The sequence below is a fragment of the Chiloscyllium plagiosum genome, chromosome 23, assembly GCF_004010195.1.
Source record: "Chiloscyllium plagiosum isolate BGI_BamShark_2017 chromosome 23, ASM401019v2, whole genome shotgun sequence".
Classification (NCBI taxonomy): Eukaryota; Metazoa; Chordata; class Chondrichthyes; order Orectolobiformes; family Hemiscylliidae; genus Chiloscyllium; species Chiloscyllium plagiosum.
Genome location: NC_057732.1, coordinates 30,680,918 through 30,707,540, shown reverse-complemented (window position 1 = coordinate 30,707,540; position 26,623 = coordinate 30,680,918). Strand labels below are relative to the sequence as shown.

Sequence of the window (26,623 nt, the reverse complement as noted above, 5' to 3'; positions counted from 1 at the left end):
TGCTTCCAATTAAACCTGTTGGACTATAACCTGGTGTTGTGTGATTTTTAACTATGTTGGTTTCAGTTGTTTCACATATAAATCCCAGAACTTTCTTTTCAAGTTACACTCTCAAGTGAACTTTAACAATAGGTGTCATATCGGCCCAGATAATGCATTGAAAGTGTGAGGTGCCCTATGTAAGGCTGCCTGTGCCCCAATGTTCAGACTGATTCTATTTCTAAAATAGGGATTCACAGAATCTTACATGGATTCATGCAGTTTTTGAGCAAAATAAAATGTAATTCTGCAAGTACAAATTCACCCCATAAACATATGTGTTTGGTGGGTGGGGGTCTATGAGTGTGTGTGAGAGAGTATGTGAATGTGTGTGAATGTAAAGAGGTATAAGTCTGTGAGAGGGTGCATGTGTGGGTGTGAGCGTATGAGAGAGAGTTTGTGTGTGAGAAAGGGTCTGCATGAGTCGGTAGAAAGGTGTGTGTGTGCGCTACTGTGTAGTGCAGAGGGGATGATGATAGAGGCAGGAAAGTAAAGGCAGTTATAGTTAGAATATTTTTGTCCTTGAGTTGCCAGATTAGAATCTGTATCTGGATGATTTAGCTTTCTATTCCTGTTTCCTCAGGCGTGATGATGTTTGCACACAACTTCAATTTCCAGTGGATGTTGTTTTTTCCAAGTTGCTTTCTCACTGGGCACTGATTTACAAGGTTGAAACTAAGACAGGCAGACAGTGTCTTCTAGTTTTTGCTTACAAATCTGTTGCCCAGAAGCTGAAATTAATAATGATCCGTTTGCTTATTCCTGAGTATGCTCATAGTTTTTCTAAGCTAAATACCCTGCAGAAACCTGTAATCTCAATATGCAACTTCCAAAAAGTTGTGATTAAAATGGGGGATACAAATCTGTGTTTCAGCCTTCTTTTCTAATAATGTTAATTTCAGCTCTAACTTTGTTATCTTTAACTTTGCACAACCTGGTCAAGTGACCTTATTTTAGGTCAGTATCTGTCCTTTGTAAAACCACCTTTACTCTATGAAAATCTCAGATGTTAAAATCAAACAATATAAATTGAATATCAATAGTTCATGTTTATCACTGCCACAACACAATATAAAAATATTCTATTCATGTTGCTACACTGTTCAATGTAGCAACTTGCACCATAATTTAGGCAAAAGCACCAAGGGTAAATAATGTTTTTCTTATTCAGTAACATACACTCATCCTGAAAATGTTGTCTAAAAGGATGATCAAAGAAGATTCAACAGTAACTTTCAAAAAGGAAATGGATACATATTGATAAAGAAATACAAGCCTATGGGTAAAAGGAAGTGATACAAATGGTGTAAACCCTTCCTAAGAGTTAGCACTGATGCAATGGACCAATCAGCCTCTGTGCTGTAAGATTCAATAAAGTTGTAAAATATGTTCATGATGGAGTCTATATTTGAAGATTATTCAAAACTTCCATATTTCACAAAGTTGTGATGTGGAAATCTCATGTACTATCCACAGGATATCAGCTTTTAAAACTTTTATCCAGTACATACCTATACACAAAATCTTCCTCCGTACAGTCAGACTGACATGACCATTTCGTGCTGCATTATGCATCAGATCTATCACATAACGATGAGTTTTTCCAGTAATTAATATTCCATCCACGTAAACTAATTCATCCCCAGGGCGAAGACGACCATCCGTGTCTGCAGCACCCATTGTAATGATTGCTCCGATAAGAATCTCCAATAAACAAAACAGAAAACGGCAATTAGTAAGATAAATAAATTCATTGGTATTGCATTTATTCAAGTTAGAAACATGATTAAAATGTTTCACTTTTGACAATCTCAATGAACATTTAAAACCTTAGCAACTTACTAAGTGTACAATATTTGATATACTCAGTTTCTTGACATTCTTTCAGATGATAAGTGCATTGTAGATCATTGGTCTCAATTCAGACTGATAATTAAGCCACTAACATACATTATCTATTGTAATGCATCATTAACCAATGCTTTATTTATCACAAGGTGGCTTTTAATTGTTGCTCTATTAGTTTCTGAAAATAGATGCATATATACAGCTGATAGTAATTACACAATTTGTGATGTAATTTTCCCTCAAACATCATTTTACATTCATGAATAACAGTGAAGTTTGTGAGATATTTAGCTTTCAGATTTGCACCAGATTGACAATGTTAAATTTAAATTTATACATACTCATTTTCCATTCAGGAAGAACGATTATAATAGGTTTCAAATAATACAGAAATAATAAAAAAATCTGCATCATTGTTGATTTTTGCCTTTTATAAAACATTATTCATTGTAGGATACAAACTTAAATGAATAATTGTGATAAAGCACAAAAGGAGTCTTCAACTGCATTATTACAAAATAAAAAAAATCATCTTCTTGAATTTCACTGCAAACATGTACCTGCTTTGATTCTTTTTGCTTGAATGAATTAGCAACAATAGTTTACTGACAGTTATTTTTAGCTAATCACTAATAGAGCGACAATATAGATATGATAGAGTTAATGTCAGTATCAGCACATTCATGTTCTATGCATGTGAACGACAATGTAATATTTATCATATAAAGGGCAACAAAGCACATTATCTCTTGCTCTATCAATCAATGATATATCCTTATATTTCTAGACTATTCCTATAATATCTCTTTTACACCATGCTTATTTCTGTGCCATTTTTTGCTTTATAGTAAATGATGATGATATTGAATTTCAAGAATTACCGAATGTAATCGTGTGAATGCTAACTTATTAGTATATGCTATTATTCATTCAGCCACTTCTGCAGGGTGATTCTCAAGAGAGTAACAATATTAAAGATAAAATAAGAATGTAAAAAATGAATCTCAAATCTTTCAAATGGAAAGGCTAGTGGTCAGGAGAAATTTCAAATTTGAGTGATTATATGTTTCTTTCCTCAAGTCATGCTACTTCGTAAACACATGGCTGTTTTAATGAACATCACAAATTCTGCTCAATTATAGTTATCCTAACAAAATGTATTTGAAAAAAGCATAGTTGACATGAAATTGAACTTGCAATTTTCAAACATGTACTGCAAGATGGTTGCTTTAAACAATATGCAGCTGAAAGGAATTAAATAGCTTACATTTCCTCTGCAGTGCTACAAATTAAAACTGAATCTTGCATCTTCTCTCTCACAGACAAATTACATGCTGAAGATAGCCTTTGTCTGTCATGGATCAGACGTGATGAGCTCATGAATATGCTATTTAACCCTGAAACCAGTTGCCACTGAAGCTGTTGCTTAGCAATGAATATTTTCCAGTAAAAGTATTTATGTGAGCAGTTTTTATTATTTCTCTTTGAAAGACAACTGTTGAAAATAGCAACAAAAACTGAGACTGTTATAACAGTGTTTCTCATTAAAGGCAGTTGAATAATTTGAGTCTATCAAGTAAATCATACTAACATGCTCATTCCTTTCATTTGTGTCCTTTTTGATCTGGCTGAAAGACATAGCCAAGAAATTCTGTGTATACACAATCATCAAATATTCTATAGTTACCATATCTTGAAGGTTAAAAAATATTCAGTTGGAGGGTTTCTAATTGTTGGAAAACTACACTACTGGTGTAGTATTCAGAAATCTCTGAGCTACTTTTCTGTAAGAGAAGTAGTGAGTGTAGGCTTTATTTAAAATTGTGTTTGTCTCAGACAATGTGATTATTCAAAAGAAATAAAATGTTTGTAGGAAAGCAGTGCACCTGAATGTCAATAGACTGTGTCCGTAAGAGGGAAATAACTGCATCTGCAATTCCCCAGAGGTTAATCTCTTCTATGTTGTTCTCAGCCAAGATTCTAACTAAATGCCAGTAATGTCCAAGAGAAACAACCAACTGGAAGGATAGACATCCCTACATGTTCCAATATACCTCTAATGACCAGAATAAAAGTGGTACTGGCAGAGGTCAGCAAACTGGTCTGCGATCTACCTTTTCAATTTGTGAAAATCTTGAAAGGAAAATATGTTCAAATGAGACAAACTTGCTTGCATTCAAGCTGGTAAATTATTAAAGATTGAAGTTTTCATTTTACTTCCATGCTGTTAGATTTTATCACTGTGTTGAAAGAACAGCTTTTTATGGCATGACATGTAATTATGCACTGCTGGATAAGTCAAACTAGGATTCAAATCCTAGTTTGACTTTTTCTATACTTCTGGATTGACACCAGAAAAACAACTGGTAAGAATAAAAGTATTATTTATAAACATAATTCAGTGCAGATAAAGGAAAAGTTACTTTGCTGCAATTTATTGCTTATGGTATTTGAAACTCCATTACACAACACTGTCAAGGTATCACTTAAACATTTTAGTAGTGATGGAGGTTTGCATTTTACTCCAACAATTTTTTTGAACCATTTAACAATCTTACTGGCATCACCCATTAAAAAAATACATAGAAGTCTTTGCTGTATTAATGCAAAAAACTAAAAGATTTTTGTAATTGTATATTATTTTATCACGTTAGCAATATTCCTGTGAATTATTAACAAAACTATGGGCTGCGATTTTCAGATAAGTGGCAATCGTGGTCAGATTGCCAATCCACTCCTACATTTTCTATTAAGAAATAGCTCTGTATTCTGGCAGAAGATTCAATTGCAGTTTTTGCAGAAATGTGGAGCATACCTTAAATCTAATAGATCCCTTATAATGCAGGATTGTCTAGGTCAGGCAAATCTCACACCTTATCTCCCAGCAATAATTGCTACATTCTGTGACTTACATGTCCAGAAGCATAAATAGCCACTTTGACAATGTCTATGAAAGGTCAGAAATGCAAGGCAAGTGTGATGTTAAGGTGCGATGTGGATAGAGTAATAGGGTGTCTGCAAAATAAGTGATAAAGTGTTTCATGTAGGTTAGGGTGGGCAGTGGGAAATTTTGTTTGGAACTAATTCTGTTACTGGGATGTGAAAAACCTAGGAGTTAAAGGGGAAAAGCAAGTATTGTGTGAATTAATTTGTTAATTCTATTCAAATATATTGGATGAGGCTTTTGTGGCACAGTGGTATTATCCTTACCTCTGAGCCAGAAGGCCTAGGTTCATATCCTACATGCTCTACACGTGTATAATAATCCAAGGAGGTTAGAAATATCCATTCAAATATACTACACAGAGTCATGAACACAGCCAAGGCTATCACACAAACCAGCCTTCCATCTATTGACTCTATCTGTATTTCCTTGAGAAAGCAACCAACATAATCAAAGACCCCTTGTACCCCTTTTCCTTTCCATTCATTTCCTAGCTGTGGGCGGTCACTGGTAAGGTCTCTGACCTAAATAACCCTGAGAGGTTCCTGTTGGGCAGTCTTCTTGATTCTTTTGATTTAATAGTTATTATCTCTTCTCATTGTGATACATATTGAACCGATCTCGCAAATATTAATTCTGATCTCTCTCTCTGCACCTTCTCTGCAGTTGTACCACTGTATTCTGCAATCTGTTTTGCCATCCTGATGCATTTTATATGATATGATCTGCCTGTATAGCATGCAAAACAACACTTTTCACAGAATTTCAGTACATATGAAAATAAATCTATTAACATGTAATTGCAGCTCTTGTGGTGTAGTCGTAGTTATTCCAACCCCTCAGCAAGAGGGCCAGGTTCAAGACCCACAAACTTCAGAGGTGTGTCATAATATTTCTGATCAGGTTGATTAGCAAATGTTTGTAAATCACAGGAGGAGTGATGTAGTGGTAATGCCACTGGCCTATTAAATCAGAACTCCAGGCTAACATTCAGGATACGTGGGTTTGAATTCCACCTTGGCCGAGGTTAAGATTTGAACTCAATAAAAATTTGTAAAGAAAATCTAGCCTAGTGGCAGCCACATAGCCACTGCTGATCATTTATAATGAGCTGTTTAATTTGGTTCTTTTAATCTCAGACTAACGACTGTTACAACTGAGTGGCCTGCGAGGCCTTATTAAAGGGCAGTTAAGAGTCAACTACTTTGCTGTGAGTCCAGAGCCACATGCAGGCCAGACCAGGTACAGATGGCATATTCTCTTCTTTAAAGATCATTAATGACCTCTTGGACTCTTAATTCAAGATTTTTAGTAGGCTCAAATTCTACTATCTGCTGGTATTCTAATCCGGGTCCCCAGAACATTACCTGGCTCTTGGATTAATGGTGTAGCAATAATGCTACAAGGCCATCATCTCCCCTGGAGTTCTCCTCCATGAACTACCTTCTTGAACTGCTGCAGTCCATCACCACTTCTCAAGGATAATAAGGGAAGAGCAATAAGTGCTGGGCCAGCCAGCAGCACCCAGACTCCAGGAATGAATAAAACAAGAATCAATATCAATTTTGCTTTTAGTTTAGCAAAAACATTTATCAAATGTATTGTCTTGGAGGGCAGATTCATTTTTCTTTTGCTTATACTGGTTTAACTTGATACAATTGGTTACTTGTTCTACCAAAAGTGTGTTCATATGTAAAAAAAAAGTCAAGCCAGAGATGTTTCAGTCTTATGGTGCATAGTTGGTTGAAATAAAACTAACTAGCAAGTGTATGTTTGGACTTTATCCAAAGGTATTTAACTTGTAAAGATACCAGGTGGGATGTCCTATCAGAAATAGGGAGGAAGGGGCAGTCAGGTACAGCAAAGGGGTGGGTGTTTGGTTTGGTGGCAGGGATTGCTGGCGAAGTGAGGGGTGTTGTTTCCTGGAGAGCAGGGGAGGTGTTGGGTCTGGTGCCTGAGGAGGGAGGGTTATCAGATCCTGTGAGAGAGTAGGGTTACTGGTTCTGGAAGGAGATGGGTCCCAGGGGAGTTGTGGCCATATGTCCTGGGAGTGTCGTGTTCCAGTTGCAGAGCTTAGCATGTCTTGGGGTTAGAGGGTGTGTGTTAGGTCTGAAAGTGGGGGAGGATATCAGGTCAGGGTCTAGGGATGTTGTAAGGATTCAGGGAAATGTGCAAATGGGATGTGTGAGGTAAATTCGTGGGGGCAGGGTCGGTGGGGGAGCTTTTAAATTGTGTAGCTTTTCCTGGGTAACTGTTTACTGAAGGAGACCCTCTGAATTCTCTAATTTAAATGGATATTTTAGGAGGATCCAGTTGCAAGGAAATTTCCTATTGAAATTATCAATGTCCTGGGCAATTGCCTTGGCCTCTTCTACATGTGGGATTCTGCAGGGTCCTGAAGCACAACTTCCATCTGGCTAAGTGAAAACCCATTACTTTACTTTGTTAAACTACTTCATGCTAATTTAACAAGAATAATCTTCTCACCAATCCCTTTTTGCCCTTCCTTTTTTGGACTTCCTTCCCAGCTCTTCTCCCTTTCCACACTCTCTCTACACATTTCAAAATGCAAGGATATTTTTTGATGCTCATCACAAGGTCACAGCTCCTATTCCTTCACTCTTCTGCAAAGTACCTTGAAATATTTTTCTATTGTAGCATCTACACAAATGGAAGTTGTAAAACACATTTTGGAATTTCATATGTAAGACTTTCAACATATGTGCTCAATGTAATTTTACCATTAACTGTGCAAATTGTAGCAACAAAGAAAATCTGGCCCATAAATTTGATAACCATTTTGTTTAGAATACTACAAAGTATCGTATTTGTCACTGCTTACCATTTCAATAAATAATTTTGCTCCCATGCTAACATTTCTGTCTTGGGCCTGCTATTGTTCTCCATGCAGATTGGAGGAAGAACACCTCATTTTACAGCCTCTAAAACTCAATACTGAGTTCCACAACTATGGAACGTGAAGTCTATCCTTCATCTTTCTTACTGCCCTCACTCTGGCAGTGTCTAGTTGACCCATTTTTATTTACATTCATTTTACATCTCTATTTCTCCATTATCACCATTAACACTCTTATTGCCTCTTTCTCTGGGCAGCCTCACATTCTGTTCCACTCACTCCTTCTCTCCCTTTATTTACAATATAAAAAAAAAATCATTTCTCAGTTCCTTTCATTTCTGAAGCTGTTACATCATACTGTGATTCTCTCTCCACAGATGTTGCAGAACTCCCGAGTTTCTAAACCATTTTCTTTTTTTATAGCATTGTATTGCTATGTTTGAAACATCACATTCAATGTTTAAGAAGTATAGTCTTATAAAATGATTCAAGAATAACATTTCACATTTGTGAAAATAAAAGTATTTTCATTACAATCAAAATCCTTTCAAAAATAATTCAACAATGTCAAGATTAAATAATTTTAAAGGCTTGAAATTTGAAATAAAAATAGGAATGTTAGAGATACACAATAGTTAATCAACAATTGAAAAATTGCTGAATGACTTATGTATTTTAAGAACACTTTTTCTTAATTATAAGGAAAATGAAATTTGTCCTTTAGTTTACAGTTTACTTTTAAAAATGTCTAAAACTGTTTTATATAAAAGCAAAATTATATCTTACTCACTGGTTGACCAGGCTCATCTCCACCCAGGATTCTAAAGCCAAACCCAGACTCTTGTCTGCGTAAATAAACATCTATCTCTCGGTAGTCTGGACCTAAATCAAAAGATAGGACACAATCAGTATGAACAAAGGAGAAGTTTCTACTCATTAATCCTCTTGAGCTGTTACAAAATGATAGAACAATGTGTGTTTTATTTAAGTATCTACCACACAGAGTACATTACACCAACAAAGGTATAGACAGAAAAACTAAATGCTAGTTCCAACGATGAAAATTATAGAGTTAGAAAAACATTTAGAGCCAAACAAGGATTCTGCTTGTTGTAAGCTATAGCTTATGGCAGATTAAAATACTTTAAAAAAATTTGAGTTATTAAGAGGTGGCACAGGATGGTATTGTCACTAGAATAATAAACCAGTGAGCCAGGCTAACCTCTGGTGGCCAGGCTTCAAACCCCATCGTGACAGATGGTGAAGTCTGAATTTATTTAATAAATTTGGAATTAAAAGCTAAATGACCATAATGACCATAAAATCAATGTCGATTAGAGTAAAGTCCATATGGTTTACTAATGTCTTGTAGGGAAATAATTCATCCATCTTTACCTGTTTTGACCTACATATGACTCCAGACCCACAGAAATATGGCTGACTTTTAATGACTCTCCTCTAAAATGGCCTGTGAGACATTCAGTTCAAGGACAATTAAAGCCTTGGCTGTAACTCCAACATCCCATGAAAAAAAAACTAAGTGCAGCTTTGGTCTTGATGGTTCTGATCCTTCTGAATCCACAACAGCTGGCAACAAACAGATACTTTTGATTGAACTTTATCATTGTGATAGGGGTCGCAATGGTGGGTTGGAAAGTTGAAGGCAACACCACCTCAGTTGTATGTGGAATCATGGTTGCAATTTTGAAAGGTGAGTAACGAATTAGCTACAATTGAGCTGCTCACCTTGTAACGGATGACCTCCCAACCCAAGAAGTCGCCAACCAATCAGGGGGTTGGTAATTCAGCATCATCATGAGAATTGTGGCTGCTGCTGAGAATATGCTTCTTAAAGGTGGCTGCGTGTTGCTACAGGTCTTTGCCTTTCCTCCACTGACCACTAAGTAAAAACACAATAGCCCCACTGAACCCCAAGAAGCCTGCCAAGGTTCACAATGAAAGGTCAGTGAGAGCAGGAAGAGCCCTGCCCTTTACTCATAGGTAGCTGGGCCGTCTCCATCATTCATGCTGTTACCAAAATGCTATAAGAGTAAGGTTGCGGGAAGACAATAGACACTTCATCCTTCCATTTTCTCTTCTCATTTTACAGGCCACCTCCTTCCTCAAGTCTCCCAGTTTGTCGGTGGCGCTCAGTATTGAAGTATACATGCAACCTTATCATGAGTTCTGCGGTAATTATCAGCTCCTCTTAATCCCCTTCCAAATTATCTAAACATAACTGGCAATCTCTCCAGGTAGACTCAATACTCTGTTTCAAGAATTTAATATTCACTGATTTGCAGACATAGATTCATAGAGTCCTACAGCACAGAGACAGGCCCTCTGGCCCAAACTGGTCCATGCTGACCTAAATGTCCATCCACACTAACCCCATTTCCCTGCACTTGGCCTACTTCCTTCTACACCTTTCCTATCCATGCAATTGTTCAAATGTCTTTTAAATGTTGTTAATGTACCTGCCTCAACCGGCAGCACATTCCATATGCCTACCACCCACTGTGTAAAAACATTGCCCTCAGATTTCCTTTTATTCTTTTCCCTCCAACCTTAAACTGATTCCGTCTAGTCCTCGATTCCCCAACTCTGGGGAAAAAGGCAGAGTGCATTCACCCTATCCATGCCTTTCATGATATTATACACTTCCATCAGATACACCCAGCTCCCAACCCCCCCCCCCCCCCCGGCAAAGTCTCCTACACTCTGAAGAAAAGAGTCCAAGCTTGTCCAACCTCTCCCTATCACTTAGACCCTTGAGTCCTGGCAACATCTTTGTAAATTTCTTCTGCACTCTTTCTAGTTTAAGAACAGCCTTAATGAAGCAAGGTGACCAAAACTGAACATAATACTTCAAGTGCAGCCTCACCAATTTCCTGTACAACTACAACATAACTTTCCAACTTCCATACACAATGCCCTGACGGATGAAGGCCAGTGTGCCAAAAGCCTTCCTCACTGCCCTGTCCATCCATGATTCCACTGTCAGAGAACTATGAACCTGGATTTCAAGATCTCTCTGCTTCACTGCACTCCTTAAGACCCTATCATTCACCATGAAATTCCTACTTTGATTTGCCTTCCCAAAATGCAAGACGTCACATCATATTAAATTTCACTTGCCATTTCTTGGTCCACTTCCCCAGCTGATCAAGGTCCTGCTGCAATTTCTGATGACCTTCCTGATACTGCCTATTTTAGTGTTACAAGCAAATTTACTAATCATGCCTTGTATATTCTCATCCAAATCATTGATATAGATAACAAACAGCAATGGCACGCACCGATACCTGCGGTACACCACCAGACCTCCAGTCTGACAAGCGTTCTTCCACTATTACCCTCTGCTTCCTACCATCAAGCTAATTGTGATTCCACTTTATCAGAACCTCCTGCATTCCAACATCCTTACAGAGCAGCCTACCATGTAGGACCTTTTCGAAGGTTTTACTGAAATCCATATAGAATACATCTACTCCATGCCATCAACCTTACTGGTCACTTTATCAAAGAACTCTAACAAACTTGTAAGGCATAATCTCCCATGCATAACGCTCCCAGGTTCTTCTTTGCAGCCCTTCTTGAATACAGGACATCACCCGTGGCTAACAATGATGCAAAAATATCAGCCAGAGTCCCCGCAATTTCTTCTCTAGGCTCTTGTAGGCTTCTAGGATATATCTGGTCAGGACCAGGAGATTTATTGACCTTCATACATTCTAGTACATCCAATATCTCCTCTACTGAGATATGGACTGTCCTCAAGATATCACCACTAACTTCCACAAGTTTCCAAGTCTTCATGTCTTTCTCCACAATAAACACAGAGGAGAAATATTCTCCTGCAGTTCTACACATATATGTCCACTTTAGTCTTGGAGGGGTCCTATTCTCTCTTCAGTTACTCTTTTTCCTTTAATAAACTTAATGTACCTCTTTGGATTCACCCTAATCTTCTCAGTCAAGACTATCTTGTGCCCCATTTTTGCCCTCCTGATTTTCTTCTTCAGTAAGGGTGGTGTGGGAATGGAATGAGCTGCCAGAGGAAGTGGTGGAGACTGGTACAATTACAACATTTTAAAAGGTATCTGGATGGGTAGATGAATAAGAAGGGTTTAGCAGGATATGGGCCAAAAGCTAGTAAATGGGACTAGATTAAGTTAGGATATCTGGTTGGCATGGACAAGTTGGACTAAAGTCTATTTCCATGTTGTACATGTCTATGACTCAATGACTCTGAGCTAAACTGAAATCTATCTGTCCTCTGAAGTGAATGTAAAGATCATATGGAATTCTTTCATAAAGAAAACTAAGGAAGTTATCAATGGTCAATATTTATCCCTCCCTCAACATCATAAAAAACATTACCTATCATTGTCACATTGCTGTTTGTAGGAGCTTTCTATGTATAAATAGGCTGTTAAATTTCTTATATTTACAATAGTGAGGGTACTTCAGAAGTATTTCATTAGCTATCGAACACTTAGGGAGACCTTATGGCCTTGAAAAACTCTATATAATTACAAGCTCTTCTTTTCTATATACATACACTTTCACACTAATCTAAATTAGTAACACTCTGGTATTCTCCAAATTATTACCATTGTACTGCTAAGGTATCAATATGCAAGGCAAGACATATCCAGGCATATCCAGAATGATAGTAAGAATTTTTGAAGCATGTAGTATCTGAGGTCCAATTCACTAATTTTGTTTTGCTCACTGAAATAAACAAACTGGCTCAGAAAATGAAGGGAGAAACCATGTTTAGAAGTCCAATGCTAAATATATCAGGTTTACAGGTGTCATGGTCTTACAAAACGTGTGCTGGTGTCTGGAATATTGCACGGAGTTGAATAATGTACAGCTATTCAAAGTTAAATGATTTATTTGATTAAGTCTTGCAAGTATATATATCTGCCAATTTTCAGTACTCTATGAATCCAGCATTCAATTTAGCACCAAATTAATAGTCCATTCATAACACACTAAAATGGAACAACAGTGACATTTTGCATCCTCAGTTACCTTACATACGAACTTTACAGGTCCAGGACAACCCGCTCCCAAAAAATTCAGGCACTCCAAGAAATGTTATACACTGTTTCCAGCAAATTTTTAAAAATATACTTGATGTATCAGAACTTTAATCTAGAGGAATTGTTTTAGTTGTGTGAACAAATTATCAGTTGAGAAATGGCAGAATTCCCATACATTTCCTGACTATTTAAACTTGGTCTTTGCCAGACATCAGATTTGTGACTAATAAATTATATGCACAGCATGCAATTTTACTCTTTAAGTCATTGAAGAAACCTGAAGTTATTCATCAAATAAATATGAAATTTGTGCCAATGAGTAAAATGATTAGTTAAGGCCTCTCTGTTTGTAGTTAGTGTTATTTACAATGCTTTACTCCTGTCATTGTTAGAATAAAGAGTAATAGGAGAAACTAAATGGTCATGCAGAGAAAGTTGGCTGCAACCAGATGACAGATTAGACAATCACAATATCCAGATGAATGGAAGCTACGTTTAAGCCACAGGATGAAGAATGTCAAAGTACTTGCCAGATGAATCAGCCCGATATACAGTCCTTGGTGGCATTTGCTCTGTACAGGAAAATGTGGAATTAAACAAAACTATGCATTTACGTAGAGACACTTAATGTTGTCAACAATTACTCAATTGCTCTTCTGCATTCATTTTAACCACTGAGATCCTATTTAGAAATTGTTCAGGAAGAGCTACTAAACATATCATTGTACTGCTTGTAATAACATTATTCTATTCTCCATTTATTTAATATAATTCAATATATCTTTACAGATGATTAACAAACAGATTCTGATAGTTCTGTCATTTGTAATAAACTGATGTTATATATCAAAATGAAATTTCTTAATTTTACATTACTACTTTCAAAAGGCACAGAGAATTTGTTGGTTAGAAAGAATACATTTGGATATTTTAATAAATCAAAATATTTAAAAAATGGAATTTTACAAATAAAATTAATCAAATTACTGTACTGCATTAATATGTTTTTGTAAATCAGAATGCAAATCAATTGGGCTCTCAAAATGGAGTATGTCTATATTCCATTCATGAAGATATGACAACAGAAAATGTTACTAGGAAGTGGTCAAACAACCAGGAGTCGGTCATTAAGAACTATTTTTCCAGTGGTGAACAAAAAGGATTTACTTACGTCTACTCTCATAGATGGCTCTTGATTTCTCATAAACCTCATATGGATCAGGCTTCCTTTGATCAAATCCATCTGAAGAGTCAGGAAGAGATGCCCCTTGGATATGAGGTGGGAAGGGAAGACTATGGGGCAGGTACTGGGCTGAGAAGTTTGCCTGAGGGCTGCCCTGATTTTCCCATCTATCTAACATCTGAAATGAATAAAAGATGTTTTAAAATTGCAAATTACATTTACAATACTACATATAGACTCTTGCTGGGATATGGATCAATGATGCCAGGCATCTCCAATACTTTGTCACACCATTTGCATAGAATTTCACAACATAAAGAGGTTTCTGCCAGTGTTTGTGGTCCACATAAAGCCCCTCTCAACTTACTTTACCCCACCCAATCATATATCCTTCTTTTGATTTCTCCCTTATTGTACTACCTTAAATGCATTTATGCTACATACCTCAACCACTCAACATGTATCAAGATTTGACGTCCCATCACGTTGAGTAAAGGATTTCCTCTTGAATTCTTTGATGGATTTATCAGTGACTATCTTTAGTTTTGAAAGAGTGTGGTGCTGGAAAAGCACAGCAGGTCAGGCAGCATCCGAGAAGCAGGAGAATTGATGTTTCGGGCAGAAGCCCTTCCTGATAGAGGGTTTATACCAGATTCGTTGATTCTCCTGCTCCTTGGATGCTGCCTGACTTGTCATGCATTTCCAGCATCTGCAGTCCTCACTTTCTCCTTTAGTTTTGAAATCCTGGAATCCAAGTGGAAACATCGCTATGTTTATATAATCACACCCCATCATAATTTTAAAGAGCTCAATTAGATCATCTCTTATTTCTCTCATTTCAAATGAACAAGGTCCCACACTTGTTCAGTCTTTCCTGATGGCTGTATTCCCTTAGTTCTGACAGCATCCTTGCAAATCTTTTATGTATTACTTTCATATTCTTTTTACATAATGGAGGTCAGAACAGGGCACAGTACGTCCAGTGTGGTCTAACACAGTTTTGTTCACAAGTTTAACAGATACTATTTGCTTTTGAATTCGAGAACATAGAATATAGAACATTACAGTGCAGTACAGGCCCTTTGGGCCTCGATGTTGCGCCAACCTGAGAAGTTAATCTGATGCCCATCTAACCTACACTGTTCCATTATTATCTACATGTATATTCAATGTCCATTTAAATGCCCTTAACGTCGGCGAGTGTACTATAGTTGCAAACAGGCCATTCCACACCCTTACTACTGAGTAAAGAAACTACCCCTGATATCTGTCCTAAATCTATCACCTGTCAATTTAAAGCTACGTCCCCTTGTGTTAGCCTTCACCATGTGTGGAAAAAGGCTCTCACTATCCACCCTATCTAACCCTCTGATTATCTTATAAGTCTCGATTAAAATACCGCTCAAACTTCGTCTTTCCAACAAAAACAGCCTCAGTTCCCTCAGCCTTTCCTTGTTAGACCTTCCTTTCATACCAGGCAACATCCTGGTAAATCTCCTCTGATCCCTTTCCAAAGCATGTGCCTTTTTCACAACCCTATCAACCTGGGTGGCAACTTTCAGGGATTTATGCACCTGGACACTGATCTCTCTGTTCATCTACACTGCCAAGAATTTTACCATTAGCCCAGTACTCTGCATTCTTGGTACTTCTTCCGAAGTGAACTACCTCACAGTTTTCTGCATTACATTCCATTTGCCACTTCTCAGCCTAGCTCTGCATCTTATCTATGTCCCTCTGAAACCTATAACATCCTTCAGCACTATCCACATCTCTGCCTAACTTAGTGTCATCCACAAATTTACTAACCCACCCTTCTATGCCCACCTCCAGATCATTTATAAAAATGACAAACAGCAGTGGTCCGAAAACAGATCCTTGCATCACACCACTGGTAACTGAGCTCCAGGATGAACATTTCCCATCAACCACCACCCTCTGTCTTCTTTTAGCTAGCCAATTTCTGATCCAAATTGCTAAATCACTTCAATCCCAAAACTCCTTATCTTATGCAATAGCTTACCATGTGGAACCTTATCAAACACCTCACTGAAGTCCATATATCCCAAATCGACTGCTTTACCTTCATCCACCTGTTTTATCACCTTCTCAAAGAACTCAACCAGGTTAGTGAGGCATAACCTATCCTTCACAGAACTGTGTTGACTACCTCTAATCAACTTATTCCTTTCCAGATGATTATAAATCCTATCTCTTACAACCTTTTCCAACTCCTTACCCACAACCGAAGTAAGGCTCACTGGCCTATAATTACCAGGGTTGTCTCGACTCCTCTTCTTAAACAAGGGATCAACATTTTCTGTCCTCCAGTCTTCTGGCACTATTCCGGTCAACAATGATGACAAAGATCAAAGCCAAAGGCTCCACAATCTCCTCCCTGGCTTCCCAGAGAATCCGAGGATAATTCCCATTCGGCCCCGGGGTCTTACCTATTTTCAGATCTTCCAAGATTGCTAAAACCTCCTCTTTGCCAATCTCAAACCCATCTAATCTCGTAGCCTATATCTCTGTATTCTCACTAACATTGCCCTTTTCTAATGTGAATACGACAAAAAGTATTCATTAAGTGCTTCCTCAGATTCCACACAACGTTCCACTACTATCTCTGATTAGCCCCAGTCTTAATCTAATTATTCCTGATATACTTATAGAAGGCCTTAGGGTTTTCCTTGATTCTATCTGTCAACAACCTCTCATGTCCCCTCTGGTCTCTTAGCCCTCTCTTTAGATTTTTTTCTGACTAACTCTCAAGACTTTTAACTAAGCCTTCACACTTCATCCTCACATAAGCCTTCATCTTCCTCTTGACAAGAGCTTCAACTCCTTTTGTAAATCTCTCTCTCGACAACTACCTCCATGCCTGATAGGTATATACTTATCAAGGACCCACCATAGTTGTTCCTTTAATAAGCTCCACATTTCAAATGTGTCCATCTCCTGCAGTTTCCTTCCCCATCCTATGGATCCTAAATTTGCCTAACCGCATCATAATTGTCTTTTCCCCAGTTATACCTCTTTCTTTGCGGTATATACCAATCCCTGCATATTACTATTGTAAACATAACCAAACTATGGTCACTATCACCAAAATGCTCAGATACCTACAAATCTAACACCTGGCCAGGTTCATTCCCCAGTACCAAATTCAATATGGCATTGCCCCTTGTTGGCCTGTCTACATGCTTTGTCAGAAAATCCTCCTGCACACATTGAACAAAAACTGACCCATCTAGACTACTTTAAACAACTACCCTGTTCCTATTCTATTCCTTTCAAAAGCATTACCAGTGCTTTGCACTTCTTAGGGTTTTATTAATCTGTGATTCTATTGTAACAGGAACAGGAATAGGCCATTCACCCCAATTGTCACTGCCCCACCATTCAAAATGATCAAATCCTTCAATGCTTTTTACTCAACTCTCATTCTTCAAAACACTAGAGAATACAGGAGCAGTTTGCCCAATCTCTCTTCATAGGGCAGCTCCATCATCCCTGGAAAAGTCTAGCAAACCTTCATTGTGGTTTCTTTCTGGCAATATCATCTTTCCTGAGATAAAGAGACCAAAACTGCATACAATACTCCAAGTAAGGCTTGCATATCTACACTTTCCAAAATCTTACCATTGAAAAAACATTCTGGACATGTTCTATTGTCAAAGTAGATAACCTCACATTTTTCCACATTATTTTCCATCTGCCAAATTCTTGCCCATTCACTAAGCCTCTCCAAATCCTCCTGAAGCCATGTCACATCTTCCTCAAAACAAACATTTTCACACAGCTTTATATCACATACAAATACAGAAATATTACCTTTGGTGCGTACCTGCAAAACATTCACATATATTTTGAACAGCTCGGTCCTAAGTACTGATTCTTGCAGCATCCTACTAGTCACAGCCTGCCAACCTGAGAAAGACCCATTAACTTCTACTCTGTTTTATGTCTGTTAGCTAATCATTAATCCATGTCAGTATATTACCTCATATCCCCGAAGACCATAAGATGTAGGAACACATTTAGCCCATGAGTCTACTCTGCCATTCGATCATGGTTGATATGTTTCTCAATTCTATTTTCCTGTCTTCTCCCTGTAACTCTTGATTTCCTTGCCAATCGAGAACCTATCTATTGCTGTCTTAAATCCACTCAATAACTCATCTCTGCGGGAATGTGTTCCATAGCTTAACCACCCTCTGGCTGAGGAAATTCTCTCATTTCAGTTCTAAAGGGTTATCCCTTCACTCTGAGGCTGTGCCTTTGGGACTTAATCTCTGCTAGTGGAAACATCTTCTCCATGTTCGTTCGATCCAGGCCTCTCAGTAATCTAAGTTTCAATCACATAACCCCTCGTCCTTCTAAACTCCATTGAATAATGTCCCAGAGTCCTCAATTGCTCCTCACATGACAAACCCTTCATCCCTGGAGCCCCTCCAATGCCAACATACCCTTCATTAGATAGAGGCCCAAAACTGCTCACAATATTCCAATGTAGTCTGACCAGAGCCTTATCCTTCCTCAGCACATCTCTGCTCCTGTATTCCAGCCCTCTTGAAATGAATGCTAACATTGCATTTGACTTCAACTGAGGCTACATGTTAACCTTAAGAGAATCCTGAACTTGGACTCCCAAGTGCCTTTGTGCTTCAGATTCCGAAGGCTTTCCCTGTACAGAAAATATTCTATGCCTTTATTCTGTCCAGCCAAAGTGCATAACCTCACACTTCCCATATTGGATTGCTTCAGCCACTTCTTTGTCCACTGTCCTAGCGTGTCCAGCATTTCTGCTTCCTCAAAAGCTACCTGACCTCCACCTATCTTTGTCATTTGCAAACTCACCAACATTGCCTAATTCTTTTATCCAGATGATTAATGCATCATGTGAATAGCTGTGAACAGTTGTGAACACTGACCCCTGCAGAACTCCACTCGTCACTGGTTGCCATCCTGCAAAAGACCCTTTCTGCTTTCTGGCAGTCAGCCAAACCTCTATCCATGCAGTACATTGCCTCTAACACCAGGGACTCATCTTATTTAGCAACCTCCAGTGTGGCACTTTGTCAAAGGGCTTCTGGGAATCTAAATAAATCATGTGCACTGAACTTTGTTTATCTAACTTGCTCATTACCACCTCAAAGAATTCATACAAATTTGTCAGGCATAATCTCCCATTGATGAAGTCGTGCTGACTTAGCCCTATTTTATCATGCACTCCTAAGTACTCAGCAATCTCATCCTTAATAATGGATTCTAAAATTTTACCAATGACACTGGGATGGAAACCATCAGTTGGTAAGGATTTATCAACTTTCAGTCCTGTTAATTTTTTCAGTAAAATCTTTTTATTACTTATTTCCTTCAGCATATCATTCTCCACAGTGACTTGGATTTTTACTTCTGGGAGATTTCATTTTCTTCAATAAAAATAGACACAAGTAATCAATTAGCTTCTCTGCAATTTGTCTATTCCCCATAATAAATTCTCCTGTTTCAGCCCTTAATAGACTGATATTTGTTTTGCCAAAGATTTCCTTTCTATCTACTTATAGAAACTTCTACAGTCTGTTTTTATATTCTTTGCTAGATTGTATTCATATTCTATGCTTTCATTTCTAATCAATTTCTTGGCCCTTTGTTGTATTCTATAAACTTCCTAATCCTCAGAATTACTGCTATTTTTGGCTACTTTATAGGCCTTTTCTTTTAATTTAATGTAATTGTAAATTAGAAGTCACACAACACCAGGCTATAGTCCAATATGTTTATTTGAAATCACAAGTTTTCAAAGCGCTGCTCTTTCGTCAGGTTAAGTGGAGGGAAGTGCACATGCTCAGAATTTATAGGTGGAGAGATAACTGCAACATAATTTCGGGTAAATACAAACGTCTAAAGATAGTACAAATGGTGTGAGTGGAGTGTCAGCAGATTGAATAACAACTCTTTCCAGGTGATCAAAAGTGGCAAACAGTGTGAATAAAGTGTCAACACCGCATTTAGGTGGTAGTGTGGGGGTTAAAAAAAAACATAAAGTGTCAACAGCTATGACCTATGATCCATTCTGCCTTAATTAATCAGGTCAAAGTAACCTTTTCACTTGCTATTCAGCTGTTGACACTTTACTCACACCATTTGACAATTTTGATCACCTGGAAAGACTTGTTAATTTAGCCTGCTGACAACCCACTCACATCATTTGTACTATCTTTTGACACTCTTAATTACCAAGAATTATCTTGCAATTATGTCACCACTTATAAATTCTGTGCATATGCACTTCCCTCCTCTTCTCCTGATAAAGGAGCAGTGCTCTGAAAGCTTGAGATTGCATATAAACCTTTGGACTATAACTTGGCATCATGTGATTTCTGACTTTGTGCACCCTCATCCAACACTGTCACCTCCACATCATAATCCTCAAATGTCCTTCGTTTGCCACGGTTGATTGAAATTGATGTTTTTGTACCTTGAAGGAATATATAGTAGTTCTAAGTCAGTTTAAAAACTATCCATTGTCTAGATACAGTTATGCTTTTTAATATTCCAATTGACTTCGATCAATCAATTTGTGCCTCATACCTTCATAATTCCCTTTTTCAAATTTAACATCCTTCCGAATGAACTACCTGACTTTCAATTCTGTCATTGTGTGGTCACTTATCCCGAGAGATTCTTTTACAACAAGTTTGCTAATTATCCCTTCTCCATTACATGATACCAGATCTAAAATAGCATGTTGTCTAGTTAGCTCTTCACCATACCACTCTGGAAAATTATCCCTACTACACTTCAGAAACATGTTCTCTACAGCTATGGTACTCAACTGGTTTACTTGCTCTAAAAGCAGTTTGAAGTTAGCCAGGGTAACTGTTTCCCATGCTACAGGTTTTTTTTAAAACTGATTGATACCATGCCCCACATACCATTGTTATCTGGTGGCCTGAAATGACTCCAAATGTATTATGAATCTGAACTGGTCAATTCCTTTATCCCTCTATTCCATTTCAATTCTTATTTTACAAGGAGTAGGTTGCCTTATTATTCTTTTGTACAAAATTCAACACTACATATATATGTATATTGAAGCTCATTTGCCATTTACATGTCCATTCTGTAAGTTTGTTAACATTTGTACTCGATTTGCGTCTCTTCACATTAAGTGTAATCTATATCCCCAATAGTTCTCATCTGCAAATTTTGTTATTATTGTTCAACTTTCCAAGTCTGAAGTGTTTGGATATTCACCTTTATGAGTCTGTATCAATGTCAGTGTGTTAGAGCATTCATGCCTAAAATGATACTAAGCCTGATCATTTTTCTTTTACTCCCTTCTTGTTGTGACCTGTCTAACCTTCATAGGGCATTTCCATGTAACATTCAGATATTCTGTGAGTGATCCAAAACTACTGCATTGCCTTGAAGCTTTAAAACAAATTGAATAGCGTTATGTCTTTGAAATAAGTAAACAATTGGAAGCATCCTTATGATTATTGATATAATTAAGTGTTCTGTGCTCACCAGACAGCAGCCTTAGAAACACAGAAGACAGGAATAGGTCAGTAGGTCCACTGACCCCATTCCACATGATCATGACTGATTCTCTACCACAATTCACACCTGCTCTCTCCTAAGACTCCTTGACAGCTTTAGCTTCAAAGAATCCAATTCTTTCTTGTGATTGCATATCATTCACTTCTACTTGATCAAGGTGACAACTGCTCCTCATGTGTTCCAATTTTCTGCTTAAGCCCACTCTTTTGAAGAGCATTGGAGTTTGTACCTGACCAGTTCTCCAAAGCTCAACTCTGGCAATGATTCGGTAGTTTGTCCAATTAAAATTTACCTTTCTGTGATTTCATCTTGATGTTGTCACTCACACGGATTATGACCACTTGCTTCAGTAGTTTTTTTTAAAACTACTGGAAGAATACTTTGGGAGTGGCATGACATTAACCTTTGTATACTTGATTACTTGCAACAAAGGCGTGTTACTCCACTTAAGAATGTAATGGTGTACATATGTGCTTGAACTTTCATTATTTCTTGGTGAATTTGCACACTAGACCACTTTGTTTATTTACTTGTCCCATTTCCAGCTGCTTTTGTTTTAACCATCATCACATTCATCATTTGGTCCCTTTGCCTTTAATCCCCATCAGGATGCCCTTTTTGTCTTTCTCCTCTTCTACACTTTTTATTAGCACTTGCTTAAACCATATTACATGTCTAGCTTTTACCAATTTTGATGAAAAGCCATTAATGTGAAATCTTAACTTTGTACCTTTCTCCACAAATGTCACCTGGCTTGCAGAGTATTTTGTGCTTTATTTCAGATTCCCTGCATCAGTAGTATTTTACTTTTGAGAATTGAGATGGCAGTCATTGCCTGCCATTCTCAGAGTCAGAGTCATACAGCATAGAAACGCACCCTCTGACTCAACCCCTTCATGCCGACCAGGTTTTCTAAACTGAAGTAATCCCATTTGCCTGCATTTGGCCTCTATCCCTCTAAATCTTCCTAAACATGTACCTGTCCCAATGTCTTATAAATATTATAACTGTACTCACGTTTATAACTTACTCTGGTAGCTTATTCCATATACTGTATATACCACCCTCTGAAAAAATTACATCTCGGGTCCCTTTTAAATCTTTTTCCTCTCACCTTAAACCTATGACCTCTAGGTTTGGGCCCCCTAGCCTAGGGAATAAATCTCATTCACCTTATCTATTCCCCTCATGATTTTATAAACCTTTGTAAGATCACCCTCAACTTCCTACACTCCAGGGAAAAAAGTCCCAGCCTATGTAGCCTCTCCTTATAACTCAAACCTTCCAATCTCAGTAATATCCTTGTAAACCTTTTATGCACCCTTTCCAGGTTAATAACATCCTTCCTATAGTAGGGCGACCAGAATTGTATGCAGTACTTCAAAAGTGATCTTAGCAATATCTTGTACAGCTGAAACATAACATCCCAACTCCTGTACTCAGTGCTCTGTCTGATGAAAGCAAGCATGTCAAATGCCTTCTTCAGCATTCTGTCTACCTGTACGCCATTTTCAAGAAACTAGGTACCTGCATCCCTAGGTCTCCCTTTTCGACAATAATCCCCAGGGACCTGCCATTAACTGAGTAAGTCCTGCCATGGTTTGTCTTACCAAAATGTAACATCTTGCATTTAACCAGATTAAACTCCATCTGCCATTTTTCGGCCCATGGTCCCATTGATTAAGATTCCGTTGTACTCTTAGATAACATTCTTCACTGTATACTAACACTACCAACTCTGATGTCACGTGCAAACTTACTAACCATGCCTCCTATATTCTTATCCAAACTGTTTGTGTAAATGATGAACAATGATGGACAAAGTGCTGATCTTGCAGCATGCCACTGGTCACAGGCCTCCAGTCTGAAAAAACAATCTCCTACCATCACACCAAGTTTTGTATCCAATTGGCTAGCTCTTCCTGGATCCCCACATTCCTGATTAAGGGCTTGTACTTGACTCTCCTGCTCCTCAGATGCTGTCTGACGTGCTATACCTTTCCTGCACCACACTTTTTGACTCTGATCTCCAGCATCTGCATCCTCACTTTCTCCCATGTGACCTAACCTTACTAACCAGTTTACCATGTGGTTCCTTGTCGAAGGCCTTGCTAAAATCTATTCAGACAAAGTTTACCTCTCTGCCCCCATCTATCTTCTTGGTCACCTCTTCAAAGAAATCAAACAAATTTGTGAGACACAATTTCCCATGCACAAAGGTTTGCTAACTATCCCTAATCAGTCCCTGCCTTTCCAAATGTATGTAGATCCTGTCTTTCAGAATCCCATTTCCTGATGAAGGGCTTAAGCTTGAAATGTTGATTCTCCTGCTCCTCGGATGCTGTCTGACCTGTTGTGCTTTTCTAGCACCACACTTTTGTTTCAGAAGCCCGTCCAGCAATTTACCTACCACTGACATTAGACTCACAAGACTGTAGTCCCTGGCTTTTCCTTGTAGCCTTTCTTAATAATGGCATTACATTAGTCTCCAGTTTTCTGGCACCTGACTGATGGCCATCAGTGATCCAAACACCTTTGTTAGGACCCCAGCAATTTCCTCCCCAGCCTTGCACAATGTCCCGAGATACACTTGATCAAATCCTAGGGATTTATCTACTTATGTTTTTTAAAACCTCCAGCATCTCTATTATGGACTTTTTCAAGACATCACTACTTACTTTCCCAAGTTCGCTAGCTCCTAGGTTTTTCTCCATGATAAATACGGAGAAATATTCACTTAGGATCTCACACCATCTCCTTTGCTTCCACACATAGAAGACCTCTGATCTTTAAGGGGCCCTATTCTCTTCCTAGTTACTGTCAAGAGTGTGGTGCTGGAAAAGCACAGCAGGTCAGGCAGCATCTGAGGAGCTGGGAAATCGACGTTTCGGGCAAAAACTCCGACTTTACTGTCTTGCCCTTAATATACTTGTAGAATCTTTTTGGATTCTCCTTTACCTTATCTACCAAAGATATCTCAGGTCCCCGTTTTTCCCTCCCGATTCTCCTTTTAAGTGTACTCCTACATCCCCTATACCCTTCAAGGGATTCATTTTATCCCAGCTGCCTATATCTGACATATGCCTTCTTTTTCTTGACCAGAGCCTCAATATTTCTAGTCAGTGTTCCTACTCCGCCAGCCTTGCCTTTCACATTAAGAGGAACATGCTTGCCCTGAACTTTTGTTAGCTCACTTTGAAAGTCTCCCACTTGTCTTTAACTGCGAACAGCTTCCCCCAAGCAACTTTTGAAAATTCATAATACCATCAAAATTGACCTACCCCAACTTAGAACTTTAACTATCCTTTTTCATAACTAAGATTGGTGGAGTAGCAGATTTGCAGATAACATTAAGATCGGTGGAGTAGTAGATAGTGAAGGAGACTGTTAGACAATGCAGCAGAATATAGATAGATTGGAGAGTTGGGTGGAGAAATGGCAGATGGAGTTCAATCCAGGCAAATGTGAGGTGGTGCATTTTGGAAGATCCAATTCAAGAGCGAACTAAACAGTAAATGGAAATGCCCTGGGGAAAATTGATGTACAGAGTGATCTAGGTGTTCAGGTCCATTGTATCCTGAAGGTGGCAACGCAGGTCAATAGAGTTGTCAAGAAGGCAGACAACATGTTTTCCTTCATCGGATGGGGTAATGAATCCAAGAGTTGGCAGGTCATGTTACACTTGTAAAGGACTTTGGTTTGGCCACATTTGAAATACTGTGTACAGTTCTTTAGATTATATTAGATTACATTACATTACAGTGTGGAAACAGGCCCTTCGGCCCAACAAGTCCACACCGACCCGCCAAAGCGCAACCCACCCATACCCCTACATTTACCCTTACCTAACACTACGGGCAATTTAGCATGGCCAATTCACCTGACCTGCACATCTTTTGACTGTGGGAGGAAACCGGAGCACCCGGAGGAAACCGACGCAGACACGGGGAGAACGTGCAAACTCCACACAGTCTGTCGCCTGAGGCGGGAATTGAACCCGGGTCTCAGGCGCTGTGAGGCAGTAGTGCTAACCACCGTGCCACCGTGCCTCCCATAATCTTGGTCACCACATTACCAAAAAGATGTGGACACTTTGGAGAGGGTGCAGAAAAGGATCACCAAGATGTTGCCTGGTATGGAGGGCGCTAGCTATGAAGAGGGGTTGAGTAGATGAAGATTAGAAAGACGGAGGTGGAGGGGGAACCCGATTGAGGTCTACAAAATCATGAGAAATATAGACAGGGTGGATAGCAAGAAGCTTTTTCCCCAGAGTGGGGGGACTCAATTACTAGGGGTCAGAAGTTCAACGTGAGAGGGGATAGGTTTAAGGGAGATACGCGTAGAAAATTCTTTAGGGAGACTGAGAGGGTGGGTGCCTAGAACGTGTAGCCAGCAGAGGTGGTAGAGGCTGGCACGATAGCGTCATTTAAGATATATCTAGACAGATGGATGATTGGGTAGGGAGCAGAGGGATAGACTCTTAGAAAATAGGTGACGGGTTTAGACAGAGGACCTAGATTGGCGCAGGCTTGGAGGGCCGAAGGGCCTGTTCCTGTGCTGTAATTTTGTTTGGATAAAGGCAAATTACTGCGGATACTGGAATCTGAAACCAAAAAAATAGAAAATGCTGGAAACTCTCAGCAGCTTTGACAAAGGGTCAGTTAGACTCGAAATGTCAGTTCTTTTCTCTCCTTACAGATGCTGCCAGACTTGCTGAGATTTTCCAGCATTTTCTCTTTTTTGGTCTGTAATTTTCTTTGTGCTTTAAAGGCTTATTTCAGAGTGACATCAGCAGGGGCCATGGAATATATTAGAGTCAGAGTTGTACAGCATGGAAACAGACCTTCGGTCTAACTTGCCCATATCGGTTAGCTATCCTAAATTAATCTAGTCCCTTTCTCAGCGTTTGGCCCATAATCCTCTAAGCTGAAAATGTGTTGCTGGAAAAGCGCAGCAGGTCAGGCAGCATCCAGGGAACAGGAGAATCGACGTTTCGGGCATAAGCCCTTCTTCAGGAATGAGGAAAGTTTGTCCAGCAGGCTAAGATAAAAGGTAGGGAGGAGGGACTTGGGGGAGGGGCCTCGGAAATGTGATAGTGGAAAGAGGTCAAGGTGAGAGTGATAGGTCAG

General features: G+C 38.7%; 1 protein-coding gene across 15 annotated transcripts in view; it reads right to left on the bottom strand.

The window, feature by feature from the left end:
- magi2a (membrane associated guanylate kinase, WW and PDZ domain containing 2a) overlaps nt 1-26,623 on the bottom strand; it is a 682,885-nt gene that overhangs the window by 71,919 nt on the left and 584,343 nt on the right. For 13 of the 15 annotated variants that reach the window (XM_043713779.1, XM_043713778.1, XM_043713780.1 and 10 more), the window contains 4 exons: nt 13,914-14,103; nt 13,273-13,314; nt 8,479-8,570; nt 1,551-1,743 (listed from right to left, as the gene is read on the bottom strand). In XM_043713779.1, the coding sequence (XP_043569714.1) occupies nt 1,551-1,743; nt 8,479-8,570; nt 13,273-13,314; nt 13,914-14,103 (517 nt within the window). The remainder of the gene's footprint in view (nt 1-1,550; nt 1,744-8,478; nt 8,571-13,272; nt 13,315-13,913; nt 14,104-26,623) is intronic. The other 2 variants (XM_043713782.1, XM_043713790.1) reach the window with 1 other exon arrangement.